General features: G+C 36.4%; 1 protein-coding gene across 1 annotated transcript; it reads left to right on the top strand.

The window, feature by feature from the left end:
* The first annotated feature begins 766 nt into the window (after positions 1 to 766).
* On the top strand, positions 767 to 6,759 carry LOC113227251 (kynurenine/alpha-aminoadipate aminotransferase, mitochondrial). The gene is made up of 7 exons (XM_026460146.1): positions 767 to 1,046; positions 2,863 to 3,031; positions 3,313 to 3,499; positions 3,797 to 4,057; positions 4,367 to 4,546; positions 5,922 to 6,125; positions 6,250 to 6,759. The coding sequence occupies exons 1-7, from the start codon at positions 782 to 784 to the stop codon at positions 6,457 to 6,459; spliced, it is 1,476 nt and encodes a 491-aa protein (XP_026315931.1). The 5' UTR covers positions 767 to 781; the 3' UTR covers positions 6,460 to 6,759.
* Positions 6,760 to 12,875: the final 6,116 nt, after the last annotated feature.

Genomic DNA, 12,875 nt, shown 5'->3' with positions numbered 1-12,875 from the left:
GACTGTACCACCTCAGTCAACCGTGACCATGGGACCTGTAAAGGGCCGAAACGTCGGTTTGTTTGAAAAAACAAATATACGCGATTTAAATCCGGAAAAATAGTTTCATTTCCTATGAATAACAGACTAGTTACGTGATGCAATACATGCCCCAGAGTACATCGCAAAGGAAATAAATCCCTGCCATCAACTTAGCACGAAGCTGTAGCAAGGGTGAACGTGTTTATGGAACAAAATGGAGGTACTTTTAAAATAACAAGATCTGCAAACATTCAGCTTTCACTGATAACAGTTTACATCATGCATTATTTTTAATTGTTCTTAAATTAAAGTGTTCTTAATCTACACAGATAATAAAACATTGTTTAATTAACGAAAACTTGAATATAAACAACCATTATCTCTATCACACATTCGTTATTGTGCGTCAATGAATGAGGTGAATGTTTATATTTTTATTTCTACCATGCAGTAGGCACCGCTGAAGCTTGCAGAGCAGACTCTTTTAGAGTGAAAACACTTGAGTAATTTTTTATTGCTTAAGTGTTGCTCTGAACTTGTAGTAGGGCCTAGCGAGTTAGTTAAAAAGGTTTTAAGATATATTTATAAAATGTTATTACAATTTATAAAAAAACAATTCTTTTTGAAAATGATTGACTTAAAACAATATTAAATCCGCAACGTTCAATGATGAAATTGTAAAATAGAAGAATTTATTAAAAAGAAAAGAAAGAAAGTGTTAAGAAGAACAGATAAGAATATTTTTAATAAAGAAGCCAAAATGCTAGTAAAAATGAATAACAAAGTCCTCAAAAAAATGATCGAAGTTCGACCAATCTATTGTGTTACCAAAAACCAATTCTCGTTGAGTAATGAGAATTCCCAGAACGGTAAAACGTCTCAGGACTCGGGGGATATATTCAAGTACTACAATGAAGCGAGCCCAGATTTCAGCGCCAAATACCGACCGCTGGAGGATAAGGATTACCAGAAATACTTTAGTTCTAGATCATTGACGAGAGAGCCTGCCTTAACCAGACTGATCAGTAAGTAGTGTTTATCATTATCATTATTAGAATTATTATGAGTGGAAGATGAAAGGGGCAGAAACGTAAATGGAACGTGATCACATTTTGCTTTTATTAGGTATTTCTTTGTTATTAAATTATATATCTAAGCGCATCGACATTAGTGGAAATTGAAAGGCGAGAGGACTACATTTAGGACGTCACTCCGATGATGAGATGTGCTCAAGCTCTCCCGTACTAATAGACAATAATAATCGATATTTTGGATGATACCATCTTAGTAGGTACATCTCCAATTATTGTCGGCATGCGCGAGAATCATTCATTTTTCATATCCCTTGTTTAATATAACGCACACACACTTTTTGACCGAACATCAATTGCATGTCATTTTTGCAACTCTTTCCTTGGCTGTCATACGCTAATATTTTAAAAAATCCGTCGTATTCCTGTCGAAAAATGAGATTATTTAATACAATAGAAAAATGACAAATTGATTGATGACAAACTAGACAATAGCAATTGAAAACAATTGTTTTCTATTTCTGTTATCAAGTGTCTCGCAGTACATGGAAACGCTCGTGGCGATATTTTGTAAAAAAAAATATTAAATCATCACTCAAATATAATCATTGCTGCTGCACTTAACGATTTTAGCATAATGTGATTGATGACTGACGTCAGAGAATAAAGTGACGTTTTAAGTTTGACACGCTCAGACATGTCAATGAGTAATTATTGATGCGCATTCAAGCTTGCAAGGATATTTATTGATACAGGCATAAGTACATACATAGCAGAGAGCTAAAATAAAAAGTAAGGAAGGATTAAAACTAAAAGTATTTCCGCTACTACACCGACAAATATTTACATAAAAAATAGTGTGCCACACATTGGTGCCACAAGATAATGAGTATGTCTTGTGATATTACATCAGGCGGGCAATAACCGAAAATGTAATCTTGCGCGTCAACTCAGTTTTGTAAACATTCTTTTAAACATTCCGATAAAAAAGTTTATTATTTAAATATTCTGTTTTGTTTTATTACGTGATTCTAAAAATATCTAAACTATATACAATATTCAAATAGGCATAAAAAAGTTTAGTAGATTAGAAAAATATGACTTAGAGTAAAAGGTGTTATTTACTTTTTAGTGGATCGAATATACCACGTATGTACGTGTATATAAACCAAAACGATAAGTGAAAAGATCAGGCAAAATGTATTTATGGATTTAATTTAATAACTCATTTGCGTGGCACCTTCGTCGCTAAACAACAATATCACAAAGAGCCGCCAAAAATAAATATAGTTTCAGATTAAGCGAAAAACTCAATATTGGCGTAATCCAAACAGGGCACCGCCAATAAGCAAAAAAGAAGAAAAAATTTGGTGTAAATGCGTTAAAAAGATTACACATTGAAAATAATAAGTACAAAAAGGTTTGTAGCGACGGAAAGGTAGCTACAAACCAAATGTAAAAATGGTAAAAAAATTACAAATATTTAAAAAAACTTAATAAACCTAAATCGTTAGACAGACGCCGTCTATCTCTTGGATGAGAGTTATAACCAAACCCAGTTACAGTCAGGTTGTAAGTTAAAAATAAATAACAATTGAAAATTTATATTACGTACTAACCCAACCCAGAAATTATCGGATCTTAAACGACACCGAATGGGCCATGGTTTCACGCTGAATTTCGCTTTACTGTTCGATATTTTTGAATGACTTTTGTTATCACTATAAATGAATCCACATCTACTAAGAAAGCTCTTTAAAAAATTCGTCAAGAGCAGTACCTTGACAGGTATCAATTGTTTGATTCACAGCGTCTCTCGCGTATAAAGTGGGCAAGAAAATGCTGTCTCTGGCTGAAGGCATGCCCAATGAAAACATATTCCCGTTCACTAAATTACGTCTGGAGACTCGATCTGGGAATACCCTGACGATGGAAGGAAAGGAACTCGCTGCAGCGCTTCAATACCTGCCTTCACAGGGGTCAGTTTTTGACATGTTTACTTAAATACTGAGACAAAGCGATCGTCATTGTAACTTGAGCGAAATATACCTATCACTATTAAAGTCATTAATGGGAGGTGGCAAAGTAATATTGTGCGAGGCGTCCTCCGGCGAAGGACTGTTATGTGGTTTTTGCTTTGGTTTTTCTTTTTCATATTCAATTTACACCAAAATATGAGAGATGAAAGTATCTATTAATCACATTAAATTAATACATACATAAGTTATTGTATTTAATTGTTTGAATTTTTCACTTACAGACTTCCGGCGCTCCTAGACACGCTACAAAATTTCCAACAGTGCCTCCACCGCCCCCCACCTCACTCTCGCGGGGTTATAGTCACCAACGGCTCTCAACACGGCATCTACCAATGCATAGAGCTGCTAATGGAGCCCGGAGACTCAATTATCACCAGCGAGTTTGCTTATCCCGGCGTGTTCATCGCAGTCAGTGATGCTAATTGATACTTTAATTGAATTTATTTACGTAAATAGAAACATTAACAGATCTAGCGGGACAATAAAACTAAAAAACTATGGTGGTAAAATATCAAAGACAAATTTTTCACGTTCAGTGAATACTTAATTGTTTCGGGTTTAAGCGAAACCCGACCCAAAAAGAAATCAGCCCCAAGAGTTATTTCTGATATAGGTGGTGTTCTAAGCAATGGCAAATTATAAGTATAGGATAGTGTATGACATCAGGTATCAACATCTCACTCTCTTCTGTTTATCACGTTACAGCTCAAGCCATACAATCCAGAAATTATCGGTATCCCAGAAGACTCAGATGGAATAGATCCAAACATTCTCGAGACTGTTCTATCAGCCAAATTATCGCAGGGTCTGAAGATGCCCAAAGTGTTGTACACCATTCCTACTGGGAATAATCCTACAGGATCTATACTTAGTGAAGAAAGAAGAATAAGGATCTATGAACTGGCTTGTCAGTATGATTTCCTGATACTAGAAGACGATCCGTATATGTTCTTGAATTACACAGAGGTGAGATTTTGATTAATTGTTAAGGATCGTTAAAAGATTCTCTTCTTAAAATCTGCAGCGCCACTCTTTCTACTCCGCTGCACGTTCTGCTGTTTCATCGGTCTGGCAAAAGCATTTCTCAGTTTTTGCTTAGTGTGTCATCTTTGAAATCATATTTGGCGCTTAGGGCGATTTGTACGCTGAACACAGCGCCACGGTGCCTTACCGGGTGCTTTTATTGAACCACTAGCGCAGATTTTTTCTTCGGGTTTTCTGCTATATTAATAGTTCGTTCCGTGTTAATATACTATAATATTGAAATCCCAACAGAAAGCAATCCCGTCATTCCTGTCCATGGACGCGTGCGGGCGCGTGATCCGCTTGGACTCCCTGTCGAAGGTGGTGAGCGCGGGGCTCCGCGCGGGCTGGGTCACCGCGCCCAAGCCGCTTATCGAGCGGTTCGAACTGCAGATACAAGCTGAGCTGCTGCACAGTAATACTTTATCGCAGGTACAGTCGTCATCATCAGAATCATTGCTGTGGTAACCATCGTTGACTATACTACGCGTAATAATATTGTAAAAACAAATAGTTTTAGTGGCAAGCGACCAAAGGGGCTTACATGAACTACTGTAGACAAATATTTATTGAATAATTAGTTTAATACAGTAAATTGAGTACATACACAAATTTAAAAAAGTTTACATTGCAATATATATTCGACAGGGGACTATTAACATGTCTTGTATGAGACACAAGCGTTACACAGCTAATCCCCAATTTTAGTCTGTTTTTTTATTTCTATTGGCTGCATTAAAAAGGCTTCTACGATAAATAAAGGATTATTTAGGTTTTGTATTACCCCTAATTCATTTATTATAATATCATCTAACGTAATTAAGATTTTTTATCAAAACGAAATACGTTGCGTAATATATTTTAGTTCGTATATAATTTACACATAGTGGGATCATTATTCTACGATATTTTGATCAGTGTAATTTTGAAACTTTGTAATTTAACGGGAAACTGCCAACCCACGTGACTCGATATTGTAATGTAATGTGCCAGACAACCACACCAATGGCCTAGTATCAAACTAAGGAATTAATTCCCTTTAATGTGAATACCAGAGCAACATAATTAATTTCGGGCACTACCCAGAACACTCAAAGCAGAACTAATTTAGAAAACTGTATTTGCCATAAAGGTCCAACCGGGTATTAAGCCCGGCTGCTCCTCATCCAGTGTCCTCAGTGCAAACCATTGGGCCACCTAGGTGGTTAAATTTTAATGCCTTAATGTAGCGCGCATGCAGGAACATCACATTAATATCATGTATTTTTGGTGTTTTCTTATTTGTATCTCCCTAAATGTAAATATTATGTAGAATCCACATATCAATGGTCAATGATAAATCGCATACATTGTATATTTTTCTGTATGACGGATCTGGGTTATCAATATTTATGGATATTGTTCTCACATATAGGTTACCTAAGTTGCTCGTTGTTTAAAAGTTACTTGTAACTGTAGCGTACGCTACAGCCTTCTATTATTTACAGTTCTACTAATTATTCGTCACATAACATTTAAATTCTTATTAGTCATTTGAGTCAACGAGCTCGTAACTTTCCTTACAACTTTCCTTATTTGAGCAAGTACGTAGTCGAGGCCACGCCAGCCCAGTAATATCACGTTGTGTTTTGTCTCATTCTTGTTAACTCTTATTACTTTCATGGTCAATGCCACAACCGCGGCACAGCAACCCCGTAAAAGATAAGCAGTCGATAACTTCATAAATTATCTTAATAGTTGTATTGTTGTTGCGATCGCCACTGTAAGTCTTGCAAGGTGCTTGCTAACGGCATTTTCCCACCAACAGGCAATTCAAAACAAGATACTCTCCGACCAGTCATCACTAGGTACTCACCTCAGCGTGTCCCAGCTCTTCTACCGTCAGCGACGCGACGCGTTGCAACGTTCGCTGCTTCGTGCGCGCATCAACGACTTGGCCGACTGGCACGTGCCGAATGCTGGGCTCTTCCTGTGGCTCAGAGTCAGGGGGGTGGATGATGTTTACAATATGGTAATTTTCAGTTGAAAACTGTAAATCTTTTGAACGTTTCTGCATAAAAAATGTGTAGGTACAACTATTGCACATTAGGTAGATTGTTCCTAGTGCATTTTGAATAATTATTTGCTATCCTCAGGTATTTGACACCGCGTTAAAGCGTGGGCTGATGCTAGTTCCCGGGCAGGCTTTTCTGTATGACAGTGGCGCCACCTCGCAGCACCTGCGGCTAACGTTTAGTAAAGTTCCCATGGAGCAGATGGACGCAGCCGCGGGCTTGCTCGCCGACATTATCCGCGAGGAGCAGCAGCGAACTAACCGGCCACGACATTTGGCCACCGAGTGGTAGATGGCGCTGTTCTTTTGAATAATTGTTACGCAGACGTTCTCGGATTTGTATTATTTATAACATTAATAGCTAGTTATACGTATTCTAAGTAATAATAAAAAATAAAATACTTTAATTCAGTAACCCCGTAAAGACTATGCCTATTTAGTTATACTTTTTGTTATTTTATTGCCTATGTACGTGTTGGGACAAAGTAAACGATTTATATTTCTTATTATTAGTACTGTTAACATATATATTGTGCAAAATAAATAATTATTACACTTTTACCAAGCTCTACTTCAAAATAAAATTGTTCCCAAGCTTAAAAAGTATAACAAGGTTTTATTTTAGTTATACTACTTGACACTAGATGACGTTTATTATTTTAGTATTATCTCCTGATAGATATCTCTAGATGTCGCTGAACTAAACAAGGTAACCTTGTTTGTTCGGAACGATAGCTTTGTTAATTATCAAGAGGAACGTTTATGTAAGGAAAATTATTAGTACTAGTTTAAAATGTTAAAGTAATTTTTTAGTGTCTTAGTATTTTCTTGTTACTTTATATATAGTATATCTACTGTTGGCTACCCAGCGGGAGAACGGTTGCTTCTCAATTGTGTTGTCAACACGGTTTGAATCCCTGTGGCGACATGTAAATAGATTCACTTGTGTCTTTAATTTCAAAGTTATGTAAATTTGTGTATGTTTAGCAGCAATATCTTTCGTTTACCGTGAAGGGAATCGTAATGGAAATCAGTGTCTCTACCATGAGATTACAGTGACATCGCTAGCGACCGTGTAAAATGTTTGTATACAAAATGTTGTTTCTTTTTGTAACCGCTAGGCTAATTTGCCGTACAAAATTGTGAAGTAATTTACGCGGTCGCTAGCGACAACTGTCACGGTCAACTTGTGGTAGAGGTATGTCCCTGTATGTCGAAGACGGTCCACAGCCTTTTAATTTTTTAACCTACACTCATAGCTCCGTACTAGGGAAACACATAGACAACTAAACAAAAATTACATTCAGACCCACGAGAGAAATAAAGGTAGGCCATACGAATATTTCTCCTGGCCCGCGAATCGAACCCGGGACCTCTGCGTGGCAGACAGTCTGCCACTATACACAATACACAATAGTTGATGATTTTTAAACGTGTTTTGCCAACATGCGACCGGTCTTATTTGAGTGTTCGTTGCCTTTATGTGGAAGACTGTTCAGCACAGCTAGTTGAATCCCCGTTTATGTTATGCTGCAATCTTCTCATCTATGGTGGTTCTCATAATGCGGTAGCCAGCTTGTTAGTATGAGTGGTTATTCTTTCTTTATACTACTGTTAGCCTAGTTATTTCCTCAATAACCGCTCACGCGATGCGCCCATCCTACCGCAAAATGGCGGCTATTGGTTTCGCAAATTAGAAAAGAATTCAGTTTAAATACTCGTTTTTATAAATAAAAATTATTATTCTGCATTGCTAAATAAATACCTTCCGTACTAAAACAAAAGCATCTCAAATAAAATGCAGTAATACACCGCAAATCCTGCACTTAAAAAGCACAAATGAAATTTTTGGTGTACTTGGGTAAATATGATAATATTCCGTTTGAGTGGTTCTAACGTTTACCATGAAATTACTCCTTAAAGTATAGTTTATAAACATTTATATTCAGGGTAAACTTAAAAAACGCTACTTACGGTATGTTTTCAATAAATAAACACCGAAATCACCAGCCCAAACAATAACACACAAGATTGTCGTGACGTATTTTTGAAGTCCTTTATTTTTTTTTTAAATGACAGACCCAGGCATTAATAACTTTATGGTTTGCTAGAGTAGTTACCGAAATAGCAATTAGTATTAGTTCTTTTACCTGTTATAACTTCGATTTCCGATAAATCGGTATAAATTCATCACCTCTAGGTGTGGTATGCGTCTACAGCTGCATGTATCGCGTGAGCGGATAACAGTAGGCATTTGATAGTGTCACAAAACTCAATACCGTAGGTTCCAACAAATTTCGGAACTGCCAAGTAGCTAATTATTTTTATTCCTTTCAATATAGCAAAATGTAAAAGTTCGATTCTGACAAGGAACAATTTAAAATTAAATTAAATTAAATTAAATTTGCTCTCTGTGTATTTCTTTTCTTACTGAATTAAAGGCCATTAATTCACCAACCTGTATTGTCAACGTAAATATACAAGGTAAAATAGATACTAATAGAACAGACATTTAATATAATTAACAGTCCACACGTCGTTTCTAACCCGCGAAGTAGAAAAATAAGCGAAAACAAATAGTCCGCGTAGTCGCACGCGCAGGCGACACGTGAGGTTCAATACCTCGGAAACGAACTGCCGAGACTCGAGCGAGAACATTGCATCCTCAATAGGCTTTTCATTACATAGAGCAGTTCACGACGCAGAGTTAGACTTCGGATTTAGTTTAGCGAGGAATTGTAACATAAAAAAATACAAATATTACATTTCACAACATTATGTATGTATGTATGTATTGCTCTATGTTGTTGTAATTCTATAAAAGATTATTTTTTGATAGAAAGATTTTTTATTTCGAGTTCTTGGGTTTTCGCGATTGTTACACATACGAAATTAAACAATTTTTTCAGATCTAAATAGCGTATATTTGTTGTTTCAAACAAACCAACCGTACCGGGCCCCTTACAGGTCCCAAGGTCACGGCTGTCTGAGATTGTAAAGTCATCAACCAGTTTTGTCTAGGTATTATTGTATAACCGAAACGTTGGTTTGTTTGAACAACAAATATACGCGATTTGGATATGAAATAGTATTTTTTATCGACGCTTTAGCGAGGGAGTCTATTACTCCGAGGATTTATATTGGCATTTAGTCTCGAGGTGAAAACTAACTTTTCACTTCGATTGCGAGAAAAATAACAATATTTCAATCGCTTTTGCTCTGAAACAAAAGTATGAACCAAAAGTTTGAAATTTTCGCAATTTTTTTTCCGACTAGATACAGATACAACAAACGCACTATCGTCGGAAAATAATATGGCCACGGAACTGAAACCGAGCGTACTACTGGCTGTTTGAGTTTGTTCACTCGAAGTAGGTAAATAAAAAAAAATAGATTTATTTACTACGTAAGGATTAAATGATACATGAATGATACACTTCACTCCCGCTACGTAAGGCTATATTGACGTACTTTTAGAGCATGAGAAGTGAAAAAGTAGTTTCATTTCCTATATTGTACCTACTGTTTTCATAAGTGATAAAGTACGTGCGGTTAATTAAATGCTTTTTCCGAAATAATATTGGAGACGTATTTTGTTTGGATAATTTCCATTTACTATTTCAATAAAAAAATTATACATTACAATTTTGATATACAATTTACATAAGAAATTCAAATTCAAGGCTCTAGAGCCTGCAATTATTTTATCGAATTTCTATCTAGACGGTCGTCTACTCTGTGCTTCGACGCTCATTATCAGAGCAAAGAGTTGTTTTATTCGCCGGCGCCCACTTACTTCGCCATTTCCTATACTCCATCGTCACAGGACACCCCAACTTCCACTTTACTACCTCCACTTACAGTTAAGTTTGCTTCACCAAGCTTGATGGTGACATTAGCTACTTTATCTATGAATATGAAGAAGGAATTGAAACTTTATAAGCGAGGAGTGAAGGTCCTTCTTTGATTGAAAGTGTGGTTGAAAAGAACGAGGCAGTACAGGCACTGTGCGGCGCAAATGAAGGAAATAAGCAGTTTTAATTGGTGCGGGATTACCAGAGGCGCCGCGGACAAGCAGGGTTGCCACGGTCAGATTCACAAAATTATTATTAAAAGATTGCAATCATCATACCACATAAAAGCAAAAAAAGAAAGAATGAATTTGATTAAATTCCATAGGAATATAAGGAGCAAAATACACCATCAAGATATGCACTCATCCTACTGGCGCTCACAAGCAAAAATTACGTCGAACAGCAAGCAGATAGAATAGTTTGTGTTGTTGTTCAGACTAGACAAATGTAACGGAAAGTGATTAAATGAGGAAGGCGGAAGACAACGTTGCGGCGTAGCTTGATCTGGTATAAGTTTTAATTTTTTTCACATTGTCTGGAAGCAACCCTGTGTAGGTGCGCAAATGAGGTTGTTTTGTCGCAGATTGCAGTGATCTGCGACCGATTGCCGTTAATGACGCTTTTATTGAAGCCGAGCGTCGACTCGGTGCTTTTATTGCCAAATAGACTGCGATGTAGACTCCACCTACTTAACTACACTTCCTTCTCACCGCGAGTACCTACCGTATAATCTATAAGCAAAATAGATGCACGGTTTGATAACACTTCTTTGTTATAATAACGGTTAAAGATGATTATTAATACAAAGATCGAACACTCAGAAAAAATTCCTTCGATCCGGTCGGATTCGAACCGACGTCTTCTTGCATACCTTATTATCTTGTATTAATAATTATAACAAACTAGTGGAGTAATTTCACAAAGAATAATAGAATACAAATTCAATAAAAATTTAATTAATACGATGATAAATATGGTTTTGTCATAATCAAACATACTGAGAATCAACTGTCTAGGTATAGGTATTAGTGGGGAAGATTGTGTATGGTTTTTGGTAATAATAATTTCATTTACTTGTAAAAAAAGATAAATCAACGATCAACATTTATGGTTTTTACATGCTTACATCTGTCAAGTTCTTTCGCTGATCTCGTGATGATGATCTTAAATTGTCAGCACGAGATTGTTGACGAACGTGAATAGGTACGTGTGAGTACTGAGTGTAATATATATGTATATTTCGATCAATGTATAAGGTGCTAAAAAATGAGTCAGAAGAATCAATTTAAAATACAAATCGAAAGTAGGTGTTCATACAATTTCAAAATTGTGCTTTGCCATACAAAAAAATTATATCCCAACATAACCACCCAGTGAAATGTATCAAAAGGTAACATTGAAGAGGTTTTAATCGCTGAGTGGTATGGAAGTAGTAATAAGTATGTTTACTATCAGGGTGTTATTAGTAACTAGCGTATTTTCTTAACTTTCACAAAAAACTAACACTGACATAGGTAATATTGATAAGTAATTGGTTTTAAGACAATTCGTATCTAATTTGTTAGCACCTTGTATTTTGTTGATTGCGACGCTCTCCAGCCGTATTAAGAACGTGAGTACATTTCATAGAACAATCTCGCAAAAAACACTTTGGCAAAGCCGACGGCTCTTTCTTTCTTCCCAACGTCCGTTTTCATCAAACTCTCGATTTCTTCAGAAACATCTTAAGCCGATACTTTACCAAACTCTAATGATTGGGAACAAAACACACTCGAGATGTGCAAAACATGGGAACACAACAATAAACATGTTTTGTGCAAGAAATAACGCCTGCTCACAATGGAGGGTAATCTGTAATTCAACCTTAAAACCACATTATGCTACATACTTCAAAATTTTTTATTCGGTTTGGGAAAACGTATTCTACACAGAGGTATTAGAGTTTAGTGTGTTGTCAACTACTAATATAGATTGGATATCGTTTATGCTTTGTCGGTTTTGCACAAAGTGAGTTTCAAAAAATCTTAACACCATGTTGTGATTCCATTTTGCTGTTCAACAGCTCAAAGTCTATTGTTATTAACTTCTTCGTACCATTATCATTAGAGTTATAATATATCTGAGTAGATAGTTTCCAAAGTGTATTGTTAACTTGGTAAATTGTTAAAAGCGTTAAAGTGTTATGCAACGCAAAGCACGCGTTAGAAAAACATAATACTCGATATGTTCTTGGAATGCGGTTGAAATAATGTTGCACCAAACAGATATATTACAAGAAGGCCTGACGCTTAACGACAAAATCGAGATTATACTTCCGACCTTCGTCCATCTCGAAAGTCAATCTTGAGTTCAAGTGAAATGTTGCAGACATTTGAAAACTTCTCGGATGCGACAATACATTTTACGCTTCAGACTTTGTTTCGAGTTAGGCGATTATTGGGCAGTTGCGCAATCACGGATCGCATTTATTGGTTTGAAGTAATGTAAAGTGTGAGCATGGAAACAAGAGACAAAGACGATACCATTGAAACAATACCTATAAACGAAAATTCTTACCTTTTTATTCGTCGTCATCATCAACCTATTTATACGTCCCACTGCTGGGAACGGGTCTCCTCTCGGGCGAGGGTTAACGCCATAGTCCGCCACGCTGGGAAGAATTTCAGATATCGAGTTCTTAGGTTTTCGCGATTGTTACACATAGGAAATGAAACTATTTTTCCGGATTTAAATCGCGTATATTAGTTTTTTCAAACAAACCGACGTTTCAGGCCCTTTACAGGTCCCATGGTCACGGTTGACTGAGGTGGTACAGTCTTCAACCAGTTATGTCTAATATTAATGCAAACCACCC

This window comes from Hyposmocoma kahamanoa, unplaced genomic scaffold, assembly GCF_003589595.1.
Source record: "Hyposmocoma kahamanoa isolate Upper Pololo Valley unplaced genomic scaffold, ASM358959v1 204, whole genome shotgun sequence".
NCBI lineage: Eukaryota > Metazoa > Arthropoda > Insecta > Lepidoptera > Cosmopterigidae > Hyposmocoma > Hyposmocoma kahamanoa.
Note: the sequence above shows the minus strand (reverse complement) of the source record. Positions and strands in the feature narration are given on the sequence as shown.